The 25,565-nt window shown below is 42.0% G+C and overlaps 1 protein-coding gene across 2 annotated transcripts in view; it reads right to left on the bottom strand.

The window, feature by feature from the left end:
* The window catches only part of LOC121296203 (solute carrier family 12 member 4-like), a 26,975-nt gene extending 1,410 nt beyond the window's left edge, over positions 1-25,565 (bottom strand). Inside the window, exons 1-23 of one of the 2 annotated variants that reach the window (XM_041221491.1) lie at positions 25,282-25,565; positions 15,359-15,453; positions 14,600-14,731; positions 13,006-13,152; positions 11,938-11,992; positions 11,543-11,673; positions 10,959-11,200; positions 10,418-10,632; positions 9,848-10,012; positions 8,999-9,097; positions 7,686-7,743; positions 6,056-6,230; positions 5,537-5,655; positions 4,838-4,936; positions 4,117-4,236; positions 3,933-4,037; positions 3,511-3,679; positions 3,134-3,329; positions 2,608-2,777; positions 2,193-2,324; positions 1,957-2,064; positions 1,500-1,687; positions 838-971 (exon numbers count right to left, since the gene is read on the bottom strand). In XM_041221491.1, coding sequence (XP_041077425.1) covers positions 838-971; positions 1,500-1,687; positions 1,957-2,064; positions 2,193-2,324; positions 2,608-2,777; positions 3,134-3,329; positions 3,511-3,679; positions 3,933-4,037; positions 4,117-4,236; positions 4,838-4,936; positions 5,537-5,655; positions 6,056-6,230; positions 7,686-7,743; positions 8,999-9,097; positions 9,848-10,012; positions 10,418-10,632; positions 10,959-11,200; positions 11,543-11,673; positions 11,938-11,992; positions 13,006-13,152; positions 14,600-14,731; positions 15,359-15,453; positions 25,282-25,417 — 3,190 coding nt within the window. In that variant the 5' untranslated portion in view covers positions 25,418-25,565. Of the gene's footprint in view, positions 1-837; positions 972-1,499; positions 1,688-1,956; positions 2,065-2,192; positions 2,325-2,607; positions 2,778-3,133; positions 3,330-3,510; positions 3,680-3,932; positions 4,038-4,116; positions 4,237-4,837; positions 4,937-5,536; positions 5,656-6,055; positions 6,231-7,685; positions 7,744-8,998; positions 9,098-9,847; positions 10,013-10,417; positions 10,633-10,958; positions 11,201-11,542; positions 11,674-11,937; positions 11,993-13,005; positions 13,153-14,599; positions 14,732-15,358; positions 15,454-18,426; positions 18,589-25,281 lie in introns of those variants that run through there. The other variant, XM_041221492.1, reaches the window with a different exon arrangement.

Below are 25,565 nucleotides of genomic sequence, written 5' to 3'. Positions count from 1 at the left end.
GCTTGGATTCAGGGAATAAAGAATGCCACTGCACATCTTTCCAGAAAGGTTTCTGACTACTTCTTTTCCATTTTCAATATAACATGACTTTTCTTACCATTTATTTTCAAATTTGAAACCTTGAAAGACTTCAAGAGTTAAAGTACTGGATTTTCCTTCACTGTAGTACTACAAGGAAAAATCAAAAGGGAAGTGGTAAAGTGTAAGTGGTAACAAATGTTCTGTGGGGAGTGTTTTGTTCTATGCTTCGTTTAATGTTATCCCTGCTTTGTATCTGTTAATTCAGCACTGTAAGCTCTTTATGTGTGTTTTTAATTTAGCTTCAGTGGAATGCATTTTTTCTGGACTCCCTTCAATTAAAATTCTAATTCTTATTTAGACATTGTATTTACTATGTTGTCATGAGTTCCGATTAAAGGCAGAGTAAATGTTCCTTCAATGACTTTAAATCTGCAAGCTTTAACTCCTACACACACTGACCCGCGTGGTCCAATAACAACACAGGGGCAGCCCTAGCCTGGGAAATGTTCTGCTTCCATTACTTCATCTGGTCATTGACATCTACAGAAACTGTCACACAGAGAAATGCCTCTCCCATAAGCTGCAGATGTAGTTGATAAAAGGGAAGGAGGGGGACAGAATGACCTCACTGCACAACATGGAGCCAGACAGTCTGATCTGTACTTGACTCAGAGTTATGTTCCTATTTAAATCTGGGGGAAGTAATTCATATACATCTGTCTGTTAAGGTGCAATATTTAACCAGGTTATCGTGTAGAAATAAATTCAGTACGGGTGAAAGCTTGCATCATAGTTGCAAGAATTCGTCAAGGATACAGTTCTCATCTCCATCTGAGTTCCTTGGCGGCCCGGGCATGTTGAGCAGCACCAGTTTGGCATCATGGGATCTATCGACTATGACTTCGTTGAGCTTCACCGCTGTGTGCATCCTGCGCACGTTCGACTGGTCCCTGCAGATCACAAGCAGTGTCTCAGACCATGAATAAATTACACGTGTACTTTCGAAAAGAGCAGCCGAGAAAAGGAAAAAGAAAAAAAAAAGGTCAGGTTTTCCCACTCTCTTCCAGCGTGAATGCGCACAGAAGAAAAAAAAGAATTACTGTGTGAAGAGAAAGACATATTGCAGCACAGGCTCTCACCACATAAGACATGCTAGAGCCGTTTACTAAACAAGCAGAAACTTGCACACAAGTCTCGACTGATACAGAAGGAGACAACATGCACAGAAAGATCAGTTTATTCTAGAATGTAATCTCTACAATGTTTGCTTTACCTCTGGTCAGCGGAAATGTGCTGTTTTTTTCTGGGTTTAATAATATTGAAGTCAGTGGCCACAGAGTAGATAAAAAAATGAATACTCTCCTGGCTATCCAAGTGAGAAACTTTGAAAGAATAAAAAGATAAAACTGTTTGACAAACTGAGCAGCACAGACTTCTGTTCTTCAGTCAATGTATTTTGCGAAGGTCTTTGTACTCACAGTTTAATACTGATCAGTTCTCGGAAGTTCTGCGGGGCGCTGTGCCTGTTCCTCCTCTCGGACTCATACTTGTCCTTCGTCCAGGTCATCTGAATCTTCTCAGGAACGCTCTCCACCACCTCCTCCTCTTCATCGGAGTACAGACTCCCCATGCGGATCAAAGAGTGCCGGTCCTTCACCAGCTGAGCCTGCAGGGACAGCCCCAGGAAGAGCTGTGTGAGTGGGCAGCTATTCAACACTGCTAACCCCATTTCAAATGAAAGTGAAACAATATTACATTACAAGGGGTTTTGGTTTTTTGGTTGGGTGTTGGTTTTAACTAGGGATGAAGTACAGCAGCTATTCAAGCACCTATAAGAAATTCTACCAGTTTAGCAGAGTACAATTCCAAGGCCTTCGTAAGTAAGGGTTAAGTCAGAGAAAAAGGGTAGCGTGTCTCATGATCAAACGTCCATACCTCTCTGTCCCTCTCTGCACTGGACAAGCGCATCTGCTGTAACATCTGGGACCTCTGTTCCATCATCAGGGTCCGTTCGTACGTGTACGCTGAGATATCACTGTTGTGCTAGAGCAGGGGAAAAAATCAGAGCACAAATTCAACTGAAATACAAAGAACCCTGCTCTTGTTATTATTTTAACATTGTGTACCTGTGCAGGAAGATTACCCCTCTCTCCCTTCAAATGCTTCCTTACCATCTCCACCACCTCGACCTCCGCCTCTATTCGGAGCTGGTAGAGGAATGTTGCAAGATCCTTTTTCATTTGAATGCTGTTGTCATTCATTTGCGCAACAGTGAAAATACGCATCTTACATTTTCTCCACACCTACAAAACACACAAAAAAAGCACATTGCAATTAGGGGTGCATTGTACAGATCCAAAGGGCTTGTCATGCAAGCTTGAGGACTAACTATGACATACTGTATATGTTATATACTGTACTGATTCCAGACAGAATTAGGCAGATCTGTCCAGTTATAGTTTTATCTGTGGTAATACTATATCAAAGCAGCAGCCACGTATTATTATCTCAGGCGTCATCAGAGGACAAAAAATTGGCTGTATGCTGCACCTAATTTCTGATTTTCAGCTGCAGCTCAGGACCCACCTTGTGCTGTTTCAGCAGGAAGGGCAGCAGCATCAGCATGCCGCCGTCGTGCACGATCCACCACACGTCCACGTGGCCCTCAGTGAAGCGCTCATGGTTGCTCGGGTAGAAGGAGACGTTCTTTGGTACCATTAATGCCAAGTGAGCTGCCGTAGTGCAACGAATTGTGTCTGTGGAGAAAAACGAAGCAGGGCATGAACTGATGAATGACGCTTTGAAGAGCCATGATATGCTTCCCAGATATTGAAAGCAGGGTCTTTTTGTTGGATGTTGGTTAAAAATAGGTCTTTCTATTCCTCAGCCATTTGTTTAATTTATTTCTAGAAATCTTTATGTTGTTCTGTTGGTGGCTATGTGGCTAATAGGGTTTTTATTGACCAAAAGTCGATGTTTTAATGCAACCTGCTAAAAGAAAACAGCACAGCAACAACTGTGTTTTTTGTTCAAGAACAGGAAGTTAAAGATCTAAGTGCACATACAAACCCAAGTGGCAAAAATACTATTGCTAGTAAAGTTAACATCTTACTGATGAATGTTTTCCAGGCTCGTGGGTCCTCGCTCTGCCTCCACCCGTAGGGCCAGCCCATCACCACTGTGTTGTGTTTCATGCCGCCCAGCCCACAGGACTGAATCAAATGAGCAATCCCGTCACGCACCTTATTGGCTACGATCACTTGACAAAAGCCTTTCACCTTTTCAATCTCCATCATGTTCTTAATGGCCTAACGGGGGAAAAACAAACAAAACTGATGGTAATATTAAACACATCTTCTATACAGGACATACTTTTAGCAATTTGGAAAAAAAAAAATCACAACTTTACAAAAGTTACGTGATTGTAAAAATCAAAAACGAAAAGTTTTTTAAAGTTTATCACAAAAAGCAAACCCAGACTGTCGATACCTGTTCTGAAGCCTGTGCCTCTCCAAAGGTCTCCAGGTAATTGCCTTGGATCACTGATCCCACAATCGTGAGGCCTTTCCCGGCTTTCAGCTGGGATGCAAACGTCAGCAGTCGGGGGTATTTTACATGCAGGTCCTCATCTAACTTCAGCAGCACAAGCAGCTGGGGCCTGTCAAAACACAAAAGCACGGCTTGACCCAACATTCTCACATTCACTGCACTCTAGAATTCTTGCAAAGTGGTTCAGCTGCTGCTTGCCTTCTCTATGCGTAATCAAACATTAATCTCCTGTTATGGTGCAGAGTTAAACTGCATTGCTTTCCAATGCCTGCAGGAAACTTCAATCCCCATTCATGTTAGGCAGCAAAAACAGTATTGAAATACATTCAGGGACAAACCCCCTGCACTGGCCAGTTACTTGCCTCCAGTTCTTTGTATGAGGAGGGCCAGCTTCCAATCTCAGCAAGGCATAGCGGGCTGCACTTAAAGACAAGCCCCTGATACCATCCCCCCATTCCTTCTCAGCTCTGGGGAAAAAAGGATTATGCTGGTTTATAAAAATAAAAACAATAACAACAATAATACTAATAATAAATCCAGACCTACCCCTGGTACTCAATGTACTTGTAGATCATGCCTGCAATCACCATTGCCACTAATGCATAGTACCAGGACGAGATGAACATGAGTGCCAGACAGAGGCTCATCCCCAGGAAGGACAGAGCCCTGAGGGAGGAAGCACAACACCTCATTCAGAACCATTGTGCAGCTTCACATGGGCTTGTACACAACAGCAGTGTTGAACAGCTGCACTGCTGGGTGTCTTTCACTCATCAGCTGCATAGTCACTTACGACAACGTCCCACCCGAATCACACAGGATCACACAGCAGGAGCTGGGATTTGAACCAGGTACCTCCTGGTTACAAGCCTGTTTCTTTAACCAGTGGACCACACAGCCTCCCACACAGACATACAGACACACAGACACACACACGCCTTTAATAGTCACTCTGAAATGTATTCCTGGCCGTGGAGTTCTGTGTCAGATTGCAAAATAAGTAAAGATTACAGCAACCACAAAGTGAAGCTTTTCCTTTTGGTAAAAAAAGAAGTGATAATGACCATTGAACATAAAGAAAACAGACGACACAAAGCAATGGCAACAGGACTGTACTGGCAATAAAACAGACTTCTACAACGTGGCATTCAACGCAGTACCAGCCTCGACAAAGTCACTGTTGCAGAAAGTCACATGGTAATACCAGCAGATTAACCAAGGAGGGCTGGCCATTTCTCTAGGGTACAGCATGCACTTCTCTTCTTACCAGTGGTAGTATTTGAACCGGGGTCTCCAGTTGGGGGTTCTCAGCAGAGTCTGCACAGCACACGCCAAGTTAACAAAAAGATAGCACATCAGGAAGAACCTGAAGAGAAGATTCAACAAACAAATTCTTCTTTCTAAACAGCATAATTGTTACCATTATTATTATTATTAATAATAATAATAATAATAATAATAATAATAATAATAATAATAATAATAATAATAGGGCATTGTTGAATGTATTTGTGTACTATGTGAATGTGCTTACATGTAGAGCAGGTGGCAATGTGGCTAGTAGGGTTTTTTTGTTCATTCATGTTTAGGCCATGATGACCATGCATTACCATGAACTGTTCTTCAATGTGCAAGGATCCTAATGAGAACATCCACTGGTTAAATTAATATATTTAATTAAGCATGTTGCCAAGTAGTGCTCCTGGTAATCCAATTTACACACAAGGGAGTTTAAGGGCCGTAGTGATGTTTAAATAAACAGAGGCAAGTGAAACGGGACCGCCAACCAAAATTAGGCCAATTACAGTGTGACACCAAACTCCTGTCTTTGTATATTGCAAGTGGAAAAAACCCTGTGAGAATCTCAGGTCTTAACAAATCCTGGGTTATCAGATCCTGAAAAGCAAGATCTGTTGCCAATTCTGTATGACATGCACATATTTCTGAAACAGTGTGGGCTGCTCACATGGAGAGGATAGGAGCCACCATGTCCAGGGAAGCGATGAGGATCCCGAGCTCGGCGATTAGACCGGTCAAGAGCAGCGCCCAGGTCGGCTCCCCATTGGCCTTCCCATGACCAAACACCTGTCCAACAAACAAACAAACAAAGCAAAGGTGTTAAAATGAGGTGCACCCATCTTACACTGCTACAAAAACAGAAGCCAAGTTCAAACAAGTGTTAACGTAACCTCATTAGCACATACTGTGCAGCAGTATTTAAAAACAACAACTCGAGGGTATCAAAATATAAATGTGTTCTGGCATAAAGTCCACAGGTGCATTCATTAAACACTCAGTAACAAAAGAGGAACAAAAACAAATAAAAACAACCAAAAACAACTACTGCCACCAAACAGCAGCAAGCTGGTGCTGGCTGGTCTACTACTATAGAGTTCAGAGCCAGCACAGAGCAGCCAGGCAGGGCAGGGCAGGTCAGAACCATCTCTATTAATATGCAGAGGGCAACAGGAGGGGTGGTACGAACCCGCAGGAAGGGGATGATGTTGTCCTTGGCGATGGCCTGCAGGAGCCGAGGCGCCCCAGTCAGGCTCTGCAGGCCGGCCCCGCAGGTGGAGAAGAAGGAGCCGATAACAATGACCCAGGGGGAGGGCCAGGACAGTGTTCCCACCACCAGGGTCTTCTTCACAGCGTCCCCGAATCTGAGGGGAGGCGAGCAGCAGCCAGGTTAGGGGTGTGCACATAAAAACATCTCACACCCTTCCTCATGCTCCACGCAACTCCTCGTGCTGGCCCTGGTAATCTTCCGCCTAACTACTGCAACTCCCTCCTGGCCGGCCTCCCTGCGTCCGCCAACCGTCCGCTCCAGCTCATCCAGAACTCTACTGCTTGCCTAGTGTTCTCTCTGCCTCACTTCTCCCACACTACTCCACTGCTCGCTCACTCCACTGGCTCCCGATCACCGCTCGCATCCAGTTCAAGACTCTTGTACTCACCTACCGATGCCTTGACCAGACTGCACCCAGCTACCTCCAGACCCTCATCTCTTCTTACACCCCCACCCAACCTCTCTGCTCCGCCTGCACTAAAAGACTGTCTGTACCTTCTCTACGCTCCCCTGCCTCCAGAGCCCGCTCCTTCTCCACCCTCGCTCCGCAGTGGAGGAACGACCTTCCTATGGATGTAAGGACTGCCCAGTCCCTGACCACCTTCCGGCGCCTCCTCAAGACACAGCTCTTCAGACAACAAAAACTCAACTCTTCCCTTCTGGACAATACAGCACTCTGCCTTTAATGCACTTGAACTTGTACTTATCTGCTCCCTATTGTACTGTATTTAATCCTGCACTCAACCCAATCTGTAATATCTTGTATTTCACCTGCACTCGTATCTCACCCTGGTGTAACTCTCAACACTGTTGTCTGCGCTTGAACTGCCCCGATATCAAACAGCACTGTGTTTTGTATTTGCTCTTATTAGAACTGAAGTCATTGTATTTTATATCTTGCTCTTAATTGTACTGTAATTCTTGATATGTACTTTATTTTGTATACAACTGTAGGTTGCTCAGGGGTTGGTTGTAGGTTGTAGGTTGGTAGGGGCATCTGCTAATACATAAATAATAATAATTATTATTTTTTTGTACTTATTTTGTGATTTTTAATTTTTTTTTTTTATGTATTACACTTTTTGATTTTGTGTACTCGGTGCTCACTTCAGTTTGCATCCTAAGAGCTTCCCCTCACAGCTTTGCGAGACAGCGCCCCTCAATCCTGACCTGAACACTGGGTTACAGTTACTTTACTGCCCTACAACCATGACAAGCAGAGACTGCCAACGACAACCGCAAAATAAATATCAGATTCCACTTCCTTTCACGCCAGAGATCAATACCGAAGCTTGCGTGATTGATGTTACAGATGAAAAACTTCCTCCAAAACGCTCAACAGTGTTTGCTTAGGATACAGTCAAACTTGTTTTAAAAGACAACAGTGCCTGGGCTACATCCCACTCTCAAATCGAGCCAGGCTGGATTGAGTTGAAACACTTCTGAATCGACAGTGTTCAAGTACGGAGCAGATGAAACTGCTCTTGAGAACAGTGACAGAAGATGTCCCCCAGACCAGAGGAAGCCACGCTTTTATTAACGCACTTACTTGTCTCGTAGGACCACCCCTTCAAGGCAAGCTCCGAACAACACCACGGAACTGAAGTCTGAGTCATGAGGTCAAGGAATTGAAACACACACGTCTGTGAGAAACTGCACAGATTCATCACATTTCACATCATAATAAAACGCTACAAATATACATATATATCACATTTCAGAGCTTATATTTACAAGGAACTTATCCTTAGCAATATCAATATCATGTATGTGTAAGTGACAAATCATGTGGTAGATTAATATTAGTCTAATACCAAAACAAAAAAAAGACAACAGTGGTTGAAATGCTAGTTTGAGTTTTTTAACTGAGTTTTACTATAATGCTGTTCTTATCTAATATTAAAAATTTAGAACGAACTATATATAATATATATATATATATATATATATATATATATATATATATATATATATATATATATATATATATATATATATATACCAATTATTTTCTCCCCAATTTTTCTCCCCAATTTAGTCGTGTCCAATTATTTTTAGGCTTAGCTCACCACTACCACCCCCTCGCTGACTCGGGAAGGGTGAAGATGAACACACGCTGTCCTCCGAAGTGTGTGCCGTTAGCCGCCTGCTTTTTTACACACTGCGGATTCACCATGCAGCCGCCCAGAGCTACAGCGTTGGAGGACAACGCAGCCCTGGGCAGCTTACAGGCAAGCCCACTGGCGCCCAGCCAGACCACAGTGATCGCTGATGCACGATGAGCTGAGGACACCCTGGCCGACCTGACCCTCCCCCCCCTTCGGGCAGTGCTTGGCATATTATGCATCGGCCCCTGGGAGCTCCCGTCCTTGGTCGGCAAAGGAATAGCCTGGACTTTGACCGGCGAACCAGGCTATGGGGCGCATCCTACACTCTAGGTGGAGTACTTTTACTGGATGCACCACTCGGGAGCCCCCTCAAAGCACTTACTTTCATCTTTAATTTACTTTTTACATTTTTTTAAAAAAAGGAGAACGCCCCCCCAAAAACTAAGTAATATAATTATTAACAAACAAAACAAAAACACACCCAATACTTATAACTAATCTTGTCCTTTCTTATTTGTTTTTGAATTGTAATTCATTTTCTTTCCTTTCAGAAAAGAAATTGTGCAAACGATGTGGAGGAAATAGCTGTACGAATCTAGCCTGTTCTCCCACGTTCTTCTGTATCTCCGTTTTGTAGCAATTAAGTTAATTACATACCGGAGGAAATGCTTTTACCTAGAGAACAGTAAATGCTTGTGTTACAGGGGATGGTAGCAACAGACAATCAGGTCTTCTTTGTGCCATGAAAGGATACAAACTAGCGATGTTGTGATGATAGCCAGGATTGTCCCAACAGGGATGGATTTCTGTGCGTCTTTGAGATCTCCGGATCTATTGGAACCAGCCATAATTCCTGAGCAAGGCAAGAAGACAATTCTTGACAAGACATAAAAGCCCAACTCTGTAAATTGAACAACGGGTGTGAATACATTTACACTACTGAGATGCTAATGCTGACTCAGAGAATATTTCTTGCGTCAGAAAATAAAGATTGCATTGTCTGTCCGGTGCTATTGGAGAGAATTCATTTAGTGGCCTGTATGGTGCTACTGTATTGATTCGTTTAGTGGTCTGTCCGGTGCTACTGTATTGATTTGTTTAGTGGTCTGTCCGGTGCTACTGTATTGATTCATTTAGCGGTGTGTTCGGTGCTACTGTATTGATTCGTTTAGCGGTGTCCGGTGCTACTGTATTGATTCGTTTAGTGGTCTGTCCGGTGCTACTGTATTGATTCATTTAGCGGTGTGTTCGGTGCTACTGTATTGATTCGTTTAGCGGTCTGTTCGGTGCTACTGTATTGATTCGTTTAGCGGTCTGTTCGGTGCTACTGTATTGATTCGTTTAGCGGTCTGTCCGGTGCTACTGTATTGATTCGTTTAGCGGTCTGTTCGGTGCTACTGTATTGATTTGGTTAGCCGTCTGTTCGGTGCTACTGTATTGATTCATTTAGCGGTGTGTTCGGTGTTACTGTATTGATTCGTTTAGCGGTCTGTCCGGTGCTACTGTATTGATTCGTTTAGCGGTCTGTTCGGTGTTGCTGGAGTGCAATGCTCTTCCTGCATACAGGTTTGCAGTGCAGAATGAGATCCCCTGCCCAGCTCACCGGTCACGGAGGGGAAGAAGATGCCCACGAGCACAGTGAAGGAGGTGGCGATGTCAGAGGACACATACAGGTACAGGTTACTCAAAGATCCGTGCACATCTGCGGAGGGCAAGCCAGGCTTCTCCAAGATTTCGCCTTTCTCCATGTAGCTGGCCCACAGGTTGCCTGAAAGAATCAATCCCCACAAATTAGTAGCGGGTCTATGCCTTCTTGAAAACGCCACATGCAGTCATACATGTCAATAACGATAAAGCATGGGACATTTTTTTGTTGAAAACTGTTGCAAATCGGTATTTTTTGTAAGATCACTTCTTTCTTTTTTTTTTTTTTTAATATGTTTTGAACCTTTTTCGGTTGTTATTTTCATATTAATTCAGGATATGCACAGTTTGCAAATGCAATGCTATAGATACTATACTGCTGTTGATCTGATGGGTGCTAGACCACTGGAGCGAGTCTGAACTACATTACTAACCCCATGCAGCCAACCTAAAAGTACTACACCGGTCTCACCAGGCATATCTTTGTAAATGTACAGGACAGTTCTAAAGCCTCATTTCCATGCAGTACCTCTTATGATACCACTGGCCAGACCGGGGATCCCCTGTATTTCAGTGACATTGTTGCGTGCAAAATATTCATCGCATGTTTCCACCGTCATGTTTGCAGTGCTGCAGAAATTCTCCCACAGCTTGCTCGCTACAGTCACATTGTTTTCCACCACCGTCTTTGCACAGACGTCAAACAGGTCTCTAGAGAGGGTCCTGTTGCCCAACATGCAGATCCTGATTAAAAAAAACAAAACATACAAGCTCTCAGCGAGGAGGTGACTCTCACCTGCAAAACGTACAATACACCACTTCAAGATAATGGTTTAGCCCTTTGTAACAATAAACACTAATTAAGATTTCATTATCAGGCACTACATCCTTTCTATGCTTTTACCATTGTTTAACAAAATAATGTTTAACAGCAGTGATCTTTGAAGAAGCGTGTCAGGATACATGTCTTTACAGTATGTCTACAGGGAACGGTCTTAATCATTACTGTAATGATGTAGAGTATGAGGTGAAGGTAAAAGATATGACCACGCACACGCACTCACACTTACGGAAACTCCGGAGGGTTAAAGACGGATTTGACTGCCCCAGCATATATTGACAAAATGGATATTATCACGCAAGCCAAGAAGAGAGAGGCAAACTTGTTGACATATTTCACCCCCACAAAGACAACCAGCGCCATGAAGCTGAGGAAAAGGGTCCCATAGACTCTCATGTTGTTCAGCATGATGCTGTCCATGTCTTTCACGTTGCTGCTGTGGAATATCGCTGCCTGGGGGACGATGTATTTCTGTGCAAAAACAAATCAAACTGGGAGGTCAAAGCTATAATTGGAGGAATGTTTAAGGAGGCGTACAGAATCGCTGAACAGGTGCTGAAATAATCTGCTCTTTTCCTGTCTGGCAGCACTAAAACACAGTTTGCTAGCTGCTGTTTGAAATAAACTTCAGCATATATATTTTTTCAAGACGATGCAGTACTTTGCATGATCTGCTTTTCTTGGAATGCCAAGAATTACGCCATGACTTGTTTGCTCTGTATCACCTATGTAATTGCCTTACTAACTAGCTAACTAACTCTAACCCTAACCATAACTAACTCTAACTCTAACCCTATCCCCTGCATTACTTACCAGTAATATTTCAATAGCACCCAGAATATACATGGCTGCTGCGAAGGTGGTCCCCAAGTAAAAACACAGCCCCACTGCTCCCCCAAACTCAGGGCCAAGCGACCTGGAGATCATGAAATAGGCACCTCCAGCTGCAAGACAAAACACAACTCAGGCTTGCATTTTAATAAAGGGACATGCACCTGCACTTCTTGAAGGAAGGATTCCCATAACACTTGATGTGCTCCCGACATTGCAATTTTAAATGAATAATTGTTATAATATGCAAAAAGAGGAAAATTAAAAAAATTACAGTGAGATTATATATATATATATATGTGCGCTAAATAAGGCTTACTCTACTTGCACACATGATACAATCTAAACGTAGCAGAGAATGGAATGAGATGCTATACCTGGAACAACACCATTTGTAGCAATGGCACTCATTGATATGGCTGTTAACATTGTCTAAAGAGAAAGAAAAAGAATATTACACGCATTCAGGAAAGCAACTGTCACACTGTCTTTAAAACTATAAATTATATCTTTTTGTTTTAAGAAAAATACGTTTTGGCAGAGTCTTCTGAAACCCGCACTGAACTGTACTGTATCACTGATACATAAACAAGACAAATCACCTTCTTACTGAAAGCTTTCTGAAAATCTATTGTACCAGAGACAACTGATCTCTTAGGATTGCAGATTGAAGTCTGGGACATCCATGATGCAAGAGCCTGTAAGAGCCCCAGCGGCTAGAAACAAAACAAACAAGACAACGGCTCTACTGTCGTCAGCAGAGTGCTGAGTTTAGCATGAAGACAGAGCGCTCTTCTGAATGCAGAGCCCCACTCACACAGCAGAGTGCTGAGTTTAGCATGAAGACAGAGCGCTCTTCTGAATGCAGAGCCCCACTCACACAGCAGAGTGCTGAGTTTAGCATGAACACAGAGCGCTCTTCTGAATGCAGAGCCCCACTCACACAGCAGAGTGCTGAGTTTAGCATGAAGACAGAGCGCTCTTCTGAATGCAGAGCCCCACTCACACAGCAGAGTGCTGAGTTTAGCATGAACACAGAGCGCTCTTCTGAATGCAGAGCCCCACTCACACAGCAGAGTGCTGAGTTTAGCATGAACACAGAGCGCTCTTCTGAATGCAGAGCCCCACTCACACAGCAGAGTGCTGAGTTTAGCATGAACACAGAGCGCTCTTCTGAATGCAGAGCCCCACTCACACAGCAGAGTGCTGAGTTTAGCATGAACACAGAGCGCTCTTCTGAATGCAGAGCCCCACTCACACAGCAGAGTGCTGAGTTTAGCATGAACACAGAGCGCTCTTCAGAATGCAGAGCCCCACTCACACAGCAGAGTGCTGAGTTTAGCATGAACACAGAGCGCTCTTCTGAATGCAGAGCCCCACTCACACAGCAGAGTGCTGAGTTTAGTATGTACAGAGCGCTCTTCTGAATGCAGAGTCCTACTCACACAGCAGCAGCATATTAAGACTATCAGGAGAGACTGCATGATCCCCGCAGTGCCTACGATCCAGGTCATGCGCAGGAACAGGATCACCCCCAAGATATTCTGCAGGCATGGCAGGTACACCCCCATCAGGGTGCCCATGCTGGGGGCCTGGGGAGCAAAACAAAAACCAGCTGTGAATCACACACGTCAGTAAAAAGATAACGAAGATAACTAAACACTGCCATTTATTTTTTATTTAGTTGTGAACTTGTGTACTTAGAGCATCCGTTTCTATCTGGCAGATTTTGTAAAATTACATCTACGGGGAAGCTGGTGTGTATGTTGCAAATAACCCCTATTTTATTCCATTAAAAACATACATGGCTTGCTAACAACCTGTTCACTGACAGCCAGACCGGTACTCTTGTTAAATATATTACCCAAGGGCCTGTAATTAAAACACAACAGCAAATATGTTTTGTGAACAAACAGCACATACTACATGGTGCACCATTTCTCTGCACATGTGAACAGAAACAAGCTATTGATTAAAAGGCATTGATCAGGACTCTGAAGGTCACAGCACCCCCTCTCTCTGCAGCAAGCCAGGGCTGCAGGTATCGGACAGCCTGCTGGCTGCATCTCATGCCTAGGAGGCCCTGGGAGTCAGACAACTGCCGAGTTATCTAAATAACTGCTGATGTCATGGGCAAACCCTATAGGGCTGGGTACATTGTTTACACGCTCTCCCACTGTGGATCTGACCTAATGGTCTGGCTTTGATTAGTGACTGCAGACACACAGTGGTTCACACCCGGCAGCCTCCCGTCTGCAGAGCAGAGGCAGGTCTGCTGGCTATTATTAGTTTCAAACCTGTAAAGGAGGAATATTCTTTCCTGGGTGTGGCCAGGCTGCACTATGTTTTCAAACAGAAAAACAGCACAGGGCTTCTGTTTTGGAAGCTTATGGCTTTGGAAAAGAGAACAATTGGGGCTCCCTTTGCCAACAGTAAGCAGACAGCTGCGTAACTTTATGTTATGGTTCAGAGGACCCCAAATTACACTTTGTGCAGCAAAGTGGAAACCTAAAGGTGGGCTGCAGGACATTGTCCTGTATTGGACTCTTGAACTTCCCCCTGGGACCTGATTTGCAACAAAACATTTATGCACAGTGATTAATCTAGGTTTTTAAATGGGCAGAAGTAACAAAATGACAAGACAGTTCTCAATTGTCTTCAGATGTCTAAAGGTCCCATTAGTCAGGAATGATAGGCATAACTTAATATTGGTTGCCTCACTAATTCTTTATAGTCAACATGCTGTGGCTTCTTGATTTAACAGAGAACACCTAATCAGTGTAATATATGACATAGCCTGATGACCGAGTTCTGGCACGCTGTATAGTAGGTGTACAAGGTCCTGATGTCTTTTTCGCAAGTGGAATGAGTGCCCAGTTATTACCCATCCTGTCTCACAGCTGTGTGCAGTAGCTGGGTGTGGAGTGGAGCTCAGTTATTACCCACCCTGTCCCACAGCTGTGTACAGTGGCTGGGTGTGGAGTGGAGCTCAGTCGTTACCCACCCTGTCCCACAGCTGTGTGCAGTGGCTGGGCTCACCTTTGGGATCTTCTTCTTGGAGCCCTCTGCACTCTCTGCCTCCTCGTGCTCCTTGGCTCCCTGGGTGATGTTGGTGTAGTTGACCAGCCGGTTGAGGAGGGAGGACACCTTGGGGCGAATGTCCAGCTCCTCCTGCACACAACACAATGAGAAACCTGCTCATCATTTACATGCAGCACAGACTTTCATTACATAGCAGCTTGATCCATTCCTGGTTTTACTAGGAGTTTAATAAGACACACCTGAGCTTGTGACCTGTACACTGTGGCTAATCAAGCTCGTAGTAAAACCGGGAATGGCATAACTGCTATGTAATAGGAGTCTTACATGCATTTAGATCCCTGTCATCACAAACATATCCCCTATACAGAAACGGTGTCTTTCTGGGTTAGCATGAACTATATTCACATTATTCAACCTTTTCAAAATTCAGTTTTTCATTAACCCAACCAATCAGAGGGCAGAACTATCATGACCTATATTTCCATACCCTTAAAAACCTGTGCTAAGGAATGCCCCATTTAAATTGGATGAGCCTCAAGATACTGCTAAGATTTGAAAGAGAAGTCCTTTACCGACACTGGATTCTATCAACTTATCTAAAAAACAAAGGCAGATGTTAATACTGCCACTGTTTAAATACTCAATATTTTGGAAGACAGTTAAATCACATTTCATTTAGAACGACTTGATTCGGCAGCTGCAGCAACCTAGATGTAAAGCACAGGAGAGAAATGGCACTGGGTGAATACACGGTACCTCAAACAGGGCCAAGTTCTTGTCATAGTAGTCATTTCCATTTGCCGTGTCAGCGCTACTCAGGAAAGGGCTATTTTCTTTATGTTGGCTGTGACCTAGAAGAGAAAACACAAGCAGCTATTTCAATACAGCAACATAACGGGGCACTGTACAGTGGCAAGTGAAGGGCACTGAGACAAGAGCCTTTACACAGCTTAGCGGTGAGATCTGGCAATGGCCAAGGCTTTCATAAGCGCCCACAGTGTATTAAACAGGGAACCCAGTGAGGTACGGCTGGAATCAGGAACAGTAACATTGACTGGCGTTGTGGTTAGGTTAGGCTAGACTCGGAGCATGAGTCAATACAGTGGCTGTGCTCGTCCTGGCTTGGAGCCCTGTACAGTACTAGGGGGCTTCACAAACATCAGTTCATTATTTCAGAATAGAATACAGTGCCAGAAATACATTGATGCAGGTGGGATGTAAAAACAGTGCACATGCATGTTGAGGGATGCTTTTATACCCCTTTCTGACCCAGGGGTGCTGTCTGGGTCAGAAAGGGGTATAAAATGCTTCAAAATATCTGTTAAATTAAAAGAAAATGGGGAAATGCAATTAACTCTAATAATTAGATTAGCGTGATCATTTCTGCAGCATTCAAGACCATTTTCTCTTTAATTTTGAGTAAGCCCAACACAAACAGATTAGTCTCACGCAATCCTACCAAACCTCAACGAGCATTAATAAGTGATACTTCATATCACATCAATACACAAACAGGGCCTTTTTAAATGCAATAATATCCATGAAAAAAATGCTTATTCTTGAAATTGGATTTAACGAACATTGAAGAATTACTTGGAGCCAATGCATGGCATAAACATTTCCGTACCATAGCACAAAGGGAATGCAATACCACTCTTGTAAGAATGTGTACACTTCTCAATGTATAGCGAGACTAGTCTCGTATTTTATTGTCGATCGCTGTGTTTATATGGATAGAAATCACCCATGCTTGGTAGCCAGACTCCAGCTTGCCATCGGCTCTGGATGAAAATCTGTGTATAAGGTGTGTACAACAACGTATAGCGCTGTGACCTTGTGTGCCTCATTTAACTTGTGGGCTGTCTAATTAAATTATTGCTGTCTGAAATGTTCAATTAGAAGGCATACCGGCAGATCTTTTGTTTTAGTAACACTGCAGCTCCTGTTTGCGTTCCAGACAAATCCTTTACTCTAGTGGTTCAGAGAGCCAGAGTTTCAGAGACCCTGCCTGGGGTGGGTGTAGGCAGCAGTGTGACTGCAAGACAGCAAGGTGCATTAACAGGACTCTTTTACTCTTTAGAGATTTACAGTTCGGTCTTGCCATTTCAAGAGAATCAGCTACAATACCAGCTTAGAAAGTGCATTGAGACATCCAAGATGTAAACATGCAAATATGACTGGGGGCTTACTGTTGATATGCCGTCCAGTCCTTCACACAGGTGACTGGATGCAAAGGAGATGTTTTGTTTTTCAAAGCCTGTTTCTACACATCCACTATCCTGGGAGTAGTTAAGATTTAGCATCATTAAACTATTTACTCTGCTTTTGTTATAGATAGTGCATTACAGGGTTGCACAGCATGGTTTCTTTTGCAATATCTCCACATGCATGATTAAGACAATTCATTTTGCACAGCTCTTTTTCTGCACACACAAGACACCTACCCTGGAACCGTTAGTCATCAAATCACACGTGGTTAACTCATCCTCAACCACAAATGGATGAAACACCTCTGAGGTGGCACGTTGTTAATAATCACATACTTCTACATTTCCAATTATTACCTTAAAAAAGAAAGTGTGACGGATTTTAAAATTTTGTGAAGATGAAAATAAAACCCTAAACTTTCCATAAGACCGCACTCTAGACTCTTTCAGCAGCTCAAAAGCAAGAACAGAGCATGAACTCGTTATCTGAATGAACGCTGTCTAATCTTGAGATGTTCACAGTAGTTCAGAGCAAGTCCATTCACAATGTACAGTACTATCTCTCTCAAAATATGAAGGTGACAGTTCTATAGTACAGCAGAAGAGTCTGCAAAGAATCCTTAAAGGAATTTACCTGGCTCCTTTGTTAGAGCTGCAGTACTGTAGCTACAGGTGCAAGGTCAGTACATCCTTTGAGGTGTTGTATACAGCAGGAAACCCTGAACAAATTTGAAAAAACACAGAAAAACCCCACAAACCCCAGGTAATTCTAATTTCCAATCACTTTCTAATAGACTGTGTTCTAATACAATTAATAATCTCCATGTCCCCCTCCCCTTTCCACCATTGTACCATGAATTACAATAAATCAGTTTTAACCCCAAGACCCATTATCCTTCGAGGAAGCGGTTCAGCAAAGCGCATTCGGTTTTCAGGAATTACACAAACATTACACTACATTATAACTTGCTTTTAAAAGCACACTTCTGCCAATAGTCCTGTATTTAATGTAAACACTGCCACCACGGTGCAAGCAGGTTAACTAGAGTCTAGAGAAAGGCAACAACACAGGGTGCTAAAGTGGCTGGCTTAAACGTTTCCCAGCACATTCTACATCTGGTTTTCTACATTGTACAGTAAACCACCCATCTGTAACCTGATACATATAAAAGACCAGCTCATTATTAATATCTAGTATCAGAACCCAAACTAATCTGGATTTACACATGGTATGTAATTAAGTGTGTCCACTGCAGTATATAAGCTGATACGAAGCTGAAAAGGATCATTATCAAAATGTCATATAACAACAAACAAGCAATCAAACCACAGCAATCAAATTACCACGTTCTTTAGTGCCATTTCCTAACTAAGATCTCATGTCTTTGGTTGCACCTTAAATTATCCAAGTGCATCTCGGCAGCAAGAAAAAAAAACAAACAAACACTTAGACTGTTTCCAAGACACACCAGGATAACCGTACAGCCCACTATGCTGGCTGGTTTCCCCGTCCCCTCACAACAAACCCTGCACACTTCAGTCACACTGGTGACACTGCAATGCTAAGGCTCCATGCTCCAGCATGCTAAGTTATGCGTAAAAGGGCCATGCACCCACCTGTTTTGAACACTACCTTTCCATTTTCAGTAACCTGGTTTACCATTCTTCTCACACGGCAGCCCTCATTCAGTACACATTCCAGCTGGAGCTTGGGAAAGCCCTATTGCAAAGGGTATGGTGTCCCAATGGGGCTGTGCTGTGTTGACGAACAACTGCATGCATCATCAAGCATCCAGCAACATTAAGTTAGTTCTGGGACCAATAGGAAACCTCCAGGGGGAGGACTGTGGGCGCCCACTGAAATCCTACTGGAGTAGATGGCACAGGGTTTACTAGTTGCAAAGAGTTTACTTTTTGCACGATATAGGCAAGTACACAATTGTATAAGAAAAGGGTTAGGGTTCTTTTGGCACTATATAACTTTCTATGCAAATACACAGTAATTAGAGACACAATGTAAAGTGTAACCAAACTATGATATTAATAAATAATCACATTGGGTGGGTAGTTCTCAAATCAACCACAACTTCACAACAAAAAGGTGAAACTGTAAGAAACTCAGTCATATTAAATAAGCATTTTAGCTAGTTCCTCCTCCAACAGTACACTCTATATGGTTTATTTTATTGTAAACTCTCAAATTAATTTCTGTATTTAGATATTTTTCGAAAAGGAGAAAAAACACCTGTTAAAAGTTACAAATTGAGTACCAAATTAAAAGCCTTTGCAAAGTGTTTCTTTGTAGTTTGAAATATTTAATATATTTTAAATAATTCATATTTAAAATATCTGTATGGGTTACTAGATTTTTTTTTTTTTTAAATTGAAACTTTCAAAAAATTCCTTTCCCCTCACTGCTGTTGACCTTTCAGTTCCCATGACAACAAGTAATGTGCAGAGGCAGTTCCCAAAACTCTCAGACATTAACTCCAGATAAAAACAGCTGATTCAACTTCATTTTTTACAATTTTTTCATTAGTGGATTCACTAATAGAACTAGAGCTTGCCTCCAAAGTTTGCACCACTAATGTTTAAAAATTGAAAATAAACAAGTTGTTAGTTCGAAGCCTATATGTAGGGCAGCGTGCTTTTTTTTCTAAATGTTGCATAATCACCTGTAAAAAAAGAATTATTCACATTTCTGTGTTGCAGGGTTTTGCCCTGATCTGCTGAAAGAACCAGGATTCTTCTTGACTTCCGATGCATACTCAAATTCACAGCAGACGATCAAAAAGGGTACTGTATAGAATTCAATAAGCCAGGCCAAGAGCAAGATCACTTGAGGATCCTTGTCCTACACCACCACTGATGGTCTCCAAGACAAACAGTGATTGTTCTGCCCAATGCTGCCCTCTTCCCTCTTCTGAGGTAACCCTGTATCACTTATCGTTTGAGACTAACCTGAGCGACTTCAGCCCCATGCAAACTGTGCACAGGTTAAACTCATTAAATAAAGAGGGGAATGCAAAATAGCTCTGTACACACTGGGCTAGCAGACATTCCTCGATTACCTGATGTCTTGAGGTTGGAATCGCATAATAAATAATGGTTCAGTTAAGTAATGAGATTAAATAAATGTTCTGTAGAATTAGTTATAACTGGAATAGGTAAAGTACATAACCATTGGTAATTGTATACTTTATAAATGTAGATGCTATGAACGCACTACCCTTCTTTTGACAAATCTGTTTTTTAACAGATAAACAACAAATCAGCGATCTGCCTGTAACTCTGTAAGGTCTTCTCGACTGAACTGTAGTTTCAAATTTCATTGGTTTCAGCAGTTCAAGCATCGCTGGCCCACTAAGACATAAAACAAGCTCCTAATGATTTTTTTAATAAGTGGATTACCGCTTACAAGGATATTACAGTCACTTTGATGCTCACCCCCCCCCCCCCCCCCCCCCATTGAGCCCTGCTCAGAAAAAACAAGAGCTTTGCATGACAAGCCTGAACAAGTTCAGCTACATGAGGAATGTTTTCCCGTTGACATATCAAAGAATGTCAGCAAAAATTATTATAATTCTGCCAAATCTCTCTGTTATCACGCATGACAGAAATTAAGAATTACTTGGCATCATATTGTTGCCAGGACATTTATACGTCAAAGGTTTTTAAATTCTCTGTTGCAGGGTTTTGCCCTGATCTGCTGAAAGAACCAGGATTCTTATGGACTTCTGAGGTATACTCAAGTTCACAGCTGATGATCAAAAAGGTTACTGTATAGAATTCAATAGGCCAGTCCAAAGGGCAAAAGTACCTTATTCAGTGCAGAGCACGCTCTGGGATTTGATGCTTCACCTGTACATTCCTCTGGGGTTCACTGACTATAATCACTGATAAACTAGGGAGCACCTCAGTATCACTTGTTTTGGCTTTAGACTCAAAGAACACAAAAAGCTAACAGAAGGAATCCACTGCGCTCTTGTAAATGCTTTCCTCCTGTGAGTCACATCACAAGCAAAACTCTGTACAGTGTGCCGCTGACCTGAGACAACAAACCCCCAAGCTGAAGTCAACAGAATTTAAAATAAACAAATTTACACAAACTCAAATAACATTACAGTTACACAGTACAGGCAGGAGGGTAACCAGCAGTGGAGTGGCAAAAAAATCCCAGTAAATCTGGTCTCTTAATGAGACATAAAAACAGGCTTTTCTTTTAGAAAATCCAAGCCCTGAGGGGATAACTTTTTTTACAGGAAAGGTTCATTTAAATTTCAATTGGATAACAAGCATTACTTTGTTTGAGAAGTGACTCGCTATTTAAAGTTCAACTCCCTTACAAATCCAAACACATTTTCATTCTTGTTAAAACTGTGTTTAGTTTTCAAATTTTTTATTTAAATACACGACAATCACCCTCAAATTCAAGAAACAAATCTTGTTCTATTTACGTCTCCAAAAACACGCATAACCTTCTCGGAAGTCAAGAGCATTAATGTAATAAATTTGACGGTACAACACTTCTCAAAAGTGTTTCTATTAATAACACATACAATGGCCATTTGTGTACAGTCTGTGCTACCCTTTCCTTAAGAAACAGCTGCTCAGATAACAACAGCGGCTGTGATGCACACGTTTCTCTGAGAGCACTGAACGACTGCAGCCTATTTAGGGGACTGATATACACCTACTGTAAATACAAACTCATCTTTATTAAAATTGAAGATGAAGCGCACCACACTACATTCAGATTGAGACTTCAGGCCAGTCAATAAAACACAGAGATGAGATGAGATGAGATGAGGAATCAAGAAATGTAGGTGTTCAATCATATCTCTGGACCCTCTGTAAGGAGTGTGAATATTCTTCAGTGCTACAGTATGCCACCATTCGATTTGTGGATTTGTTGGAAGACTGGGATGAGTTCCAGTTGGTTTCCAAACAGCCACCAGAAATCCTACTGTACACGTAGGTCAAGTACTAACACACATCATGCTTAACCCAGATATAGAAACATAGGGAGGGCATTTACAGAGGAATGGAACTGGAATGGTTTGATCATGGTAGGTAAGACTGAATAAATGGCATCACCTGTGCCTTCAGGTTTGGAGGCACGACTCCCATTACATTCCATGCAAGTCTCATTTTCATTTCTTGTAATGGTGATCGTAACACAGATGTGGCATTTATTTATTTATTTCAATACTAGGAATTCTTATTTTCATCATTTTTTAGTCTACGCAAGAAAATGGTTACAGCAAAACGATATCAAATAAACTCAATCAAAATGATAAGGACAATATATAAGAAACAAAGTCAAAGTTCTCTAAAGTTTTTCTTTCCACTTAAAACTCCGATGTAACAGAGTCAACTGTTAGGTCTTCCTTTCTTTGTTTTTAAATTAACTTTTAAGATAGAATTAAACAGCACTAAGTACCATTAATTCAGCTAAGCTTGTTTCATGTTTGACTGCATCCCGGGCCATAAGGTTATGCAACGTTAATCTTTCATTTTACTTAAAAGAGGCACACTTGGAGGTGACATTTTTGGGGGGAGATTAATTTTTAGTCCTTTAATTAAAAATGTAACAGAAAAAAAAATGCCAAAAACTTCACAGGTCTAATAAATGCAATGTTGCCAAGATTGTAATTCATTCACGCCACAGCGAGCTCCAGCAAGCTGTTCGGGACCAGCTCACTTCACAACCACTCAAGCATGCACAGGTAATGTGTTTGTTTCAGTCTTAATAACTAAGAACCGGTCCACTGTTTACAAACATTAATGGATTAAATAAGGCTTTGCTTTTCATGAAACTTTTCCAGACTGCTGATGACATACTGAACAGCAGACAAAGAACATTCATAAACTTTATTTAAATGAACAGTCAGGGTAAGGTAATGGTGAACAGTCTAAAGTATAACATGCATGCTTCTTCATTTGACAAGTCTTGACAACCTACAAAGCAGGAAAGTACAATTTCCGGTAATTGTACTCAATCCAAACTAACACTGGGTTTACAGTAGTCACTCTGACTACTGCAGTCTGGGAGGGTGTGCTTTCAGCCAGGGGTTGCCAGTTAGAAGGACATGATGCATGGAGGTGAGATCTTTTCTGTGGCTACTCGCATGTCATTATCTTTGATAGTAATGTCTGGTGAATACACAGAGAGAAAAACACATGTTCTTCACACTATTAATATAATGTATTTGGGCGCCATGCAGGACCAGTAGCCCCGGGTGGATTTCAGGGTTTGTGGGACTCAGAAATGTACTTTCAATATCTGCATTATTGTACCTTCACTGCAGCCCATTGCCTTAGACCTTACACTCGATATGTTTGGTAAACAGAAAGGCTAACTAAGGAGGACAGTGTTTTCAAAGTGTTCATTCCAGTCTTTAATTAGATTTATTTATTTATTTTTTTAAAGAGAGCACCTGTCACGAAACTACTAAGTTATTTGTACACTGTAATAAAGACACACTGTAAAAATGTATCCCTGAAGTCGTTAATGGTGATACAGTGTATAACAGCATGTTGGTGTTTGACAAATGCTAGCTGCTGCTTATGGTGACTTTGTAACTACATAAATATTTACCGATCAAACTTTTTTTGATAATTATAAACACTATACATTTCCTGTATTTTTAAATGCAAATGCTCTGTACAAGGATGGAAATAAGACCCCCATTGCGTAGAACTTTGATCCATTCCTGGTTTTACTAGGAATTTGAGAAGACACACCTTAGCTTGTTACCTATACACTATGGCTAATGAAGCTTGATGTAAAACATGGAATGGGTGAAACTGCTATGCAACAGGAGTCTTATTTCCATCCCTGTGGCAGACTAGGACCTGCTAAATCCTATGCAGTTGTTACCTGTGTAGTGATCTGGTTGGGCAATCACTAGTGCCTGTCTACATGCTCTAGTTTGTCAACTGCAATAATATCAATGATACACCTGCACAGGGTCAAGAGTTCAACTGCAGATCACCTAAATGCAAATTACATGGATACATCGTATAACTAGTCAAAATACAACAGATTGCTGTTTTTCCATATGGTAGCCTGTGTCAGTCTATTTCAGGGGTGGGATGTAATAGATGAAATACCCAGTCAGAAATATATGGTAAATAATAAGCGATACAATCATCGCACCTTGTCTAACAATCCCTGGGGCTGTTTGTAAGCAAACTAAACAGCAGAACTATAAATCGGACAGTTTTTACTATAATGATAAAATTAATCAGGTTGGGGGAAAACAAAAACAAACAAACATTCAGAGGTAAACAGTGGCTGAGTTTAGCTTCGTCACAGGTTAATATCATTAACATTAGACCCAAAAAGAAAAAAACAAGAAAAGAAGGGGTCTCCTACATCAGGTAATACTCTGTGGATCAATATTCCAGATTGCCATTTAATCTGAATACTCTGACATTATGCCTTTGTTGTACTGCATCATCGTTTGAACAGCAATACTCTTAATGCTTAAACCTGTTAAGCTTAGACAAAAATGATTTTCTTCAAACCTCGTCTTAATTTCGTCCCATTTTTTTCTTTTTTAAAAGAAGAGCACCTGTTGATGTTAGAAATCTAGAAGCACAGAAACGACTCGGTACCAGGAGTTCTCTTTAGCACTGTCTCACAGGTCGCTTGTTTAACAGTTTGTAACATTAACTAGAATAATAATCACTATTTGTTAATATTCCCAATGGTTCTCCAAGCTATTTGCAGCTCTGTTCATTGCTGCAGGACTCATGTGACCTGACAGCTGCTAACAGTAGCTTTGCTGGGCCACTTAAGCACAAAGATCAGCTTGCTTTTTTCTTTTTTAACCTTTAACATGCAGTTTTTTTCCGCTCTGTGTACGGTTAAGATTTCGCCTTTATGGAGTAATACTATATTTGCAGCATGATCCAAACACAGGCAGTATCAAAGGTACATGCTTTCTCTGTGTGTGTCTTTCTGAGCTGTGGCTGCTGTCAGTGTGAGGGACCTCACTGCTCTCTACAGGATAAGTCAATAGTGTCTCAAAAGGTAATTTATTGTTACTTCCAATGAAGTGTTTGGTGAGCAAACTGTTAAACAAGGGATATGCCTTACCTCCAACACCCCCTACCCCTTCTGCTGCATGCAATGTACTGCACATCATATTATTAAAGTAATTCTACTGAAGCATGGGAATGTTACCGGGCACAGGGCCCAGAGCCGTCAACAGACAACACCCATTCATAGGCCATCACGATGCAACCAATTTAGTGGAAAAAAAAAAGGTAATCCACACACTCCAAAAAGTACTGTATTTACAGACAAAAACAACACAAAAAAGTGCCAAACCGTCTCACCAGACAAGATGTGCAGCTGCTGCCCCACAATGAATAAAGGACTGTATAAAATCACAGCAGCCAGGGAATCAGTTACTTCTGGAAAGTGTTACAAAAAAAAAAAAAAAAAAGTTCAGAACTTACCATCAGAGCTTACTGTGTCATTGTGGTCTCTCAAACCTGGCCCTGTATCTCTGTAATCAACCCAGTTGATGCCCTCCAGACTGTCATAGTTCGAAGTGTGATTGTCTTCCACCGGCACCACTGTGTAGTGAGGCATTTTCCTACAGCAAGATGTGTTGGCTTTTGTTACTTCTAGCTAAGACCAGCCTGTTACACTGCATCCACTACCAAACTCAGAACTGCATTCCAGCGGAGTTTGGTCACTTCCTCCAAATGAGATTACCATCCTCCCCCTCCCTCCAGCT

The sequence above is a fragment of the Polyodon spathula genome, chromosome 21 (genome assembly GCF_017654505.1).
Source record: "Polyodon spathula isolate WHYD16114869_AA chromosome 21, ASM1765450v1, whole genome shotgun sequence".
NCBI classification, from domain to species: Eukaryota; Metazoa; Chordata; class Actinopteri; order Acipenseriformes; family Polyodontidae; genus Polyodon; species Polyodon spathula.
This window is presented reverse-complemented; position numbering and strand designations above follow the sequence as displayed.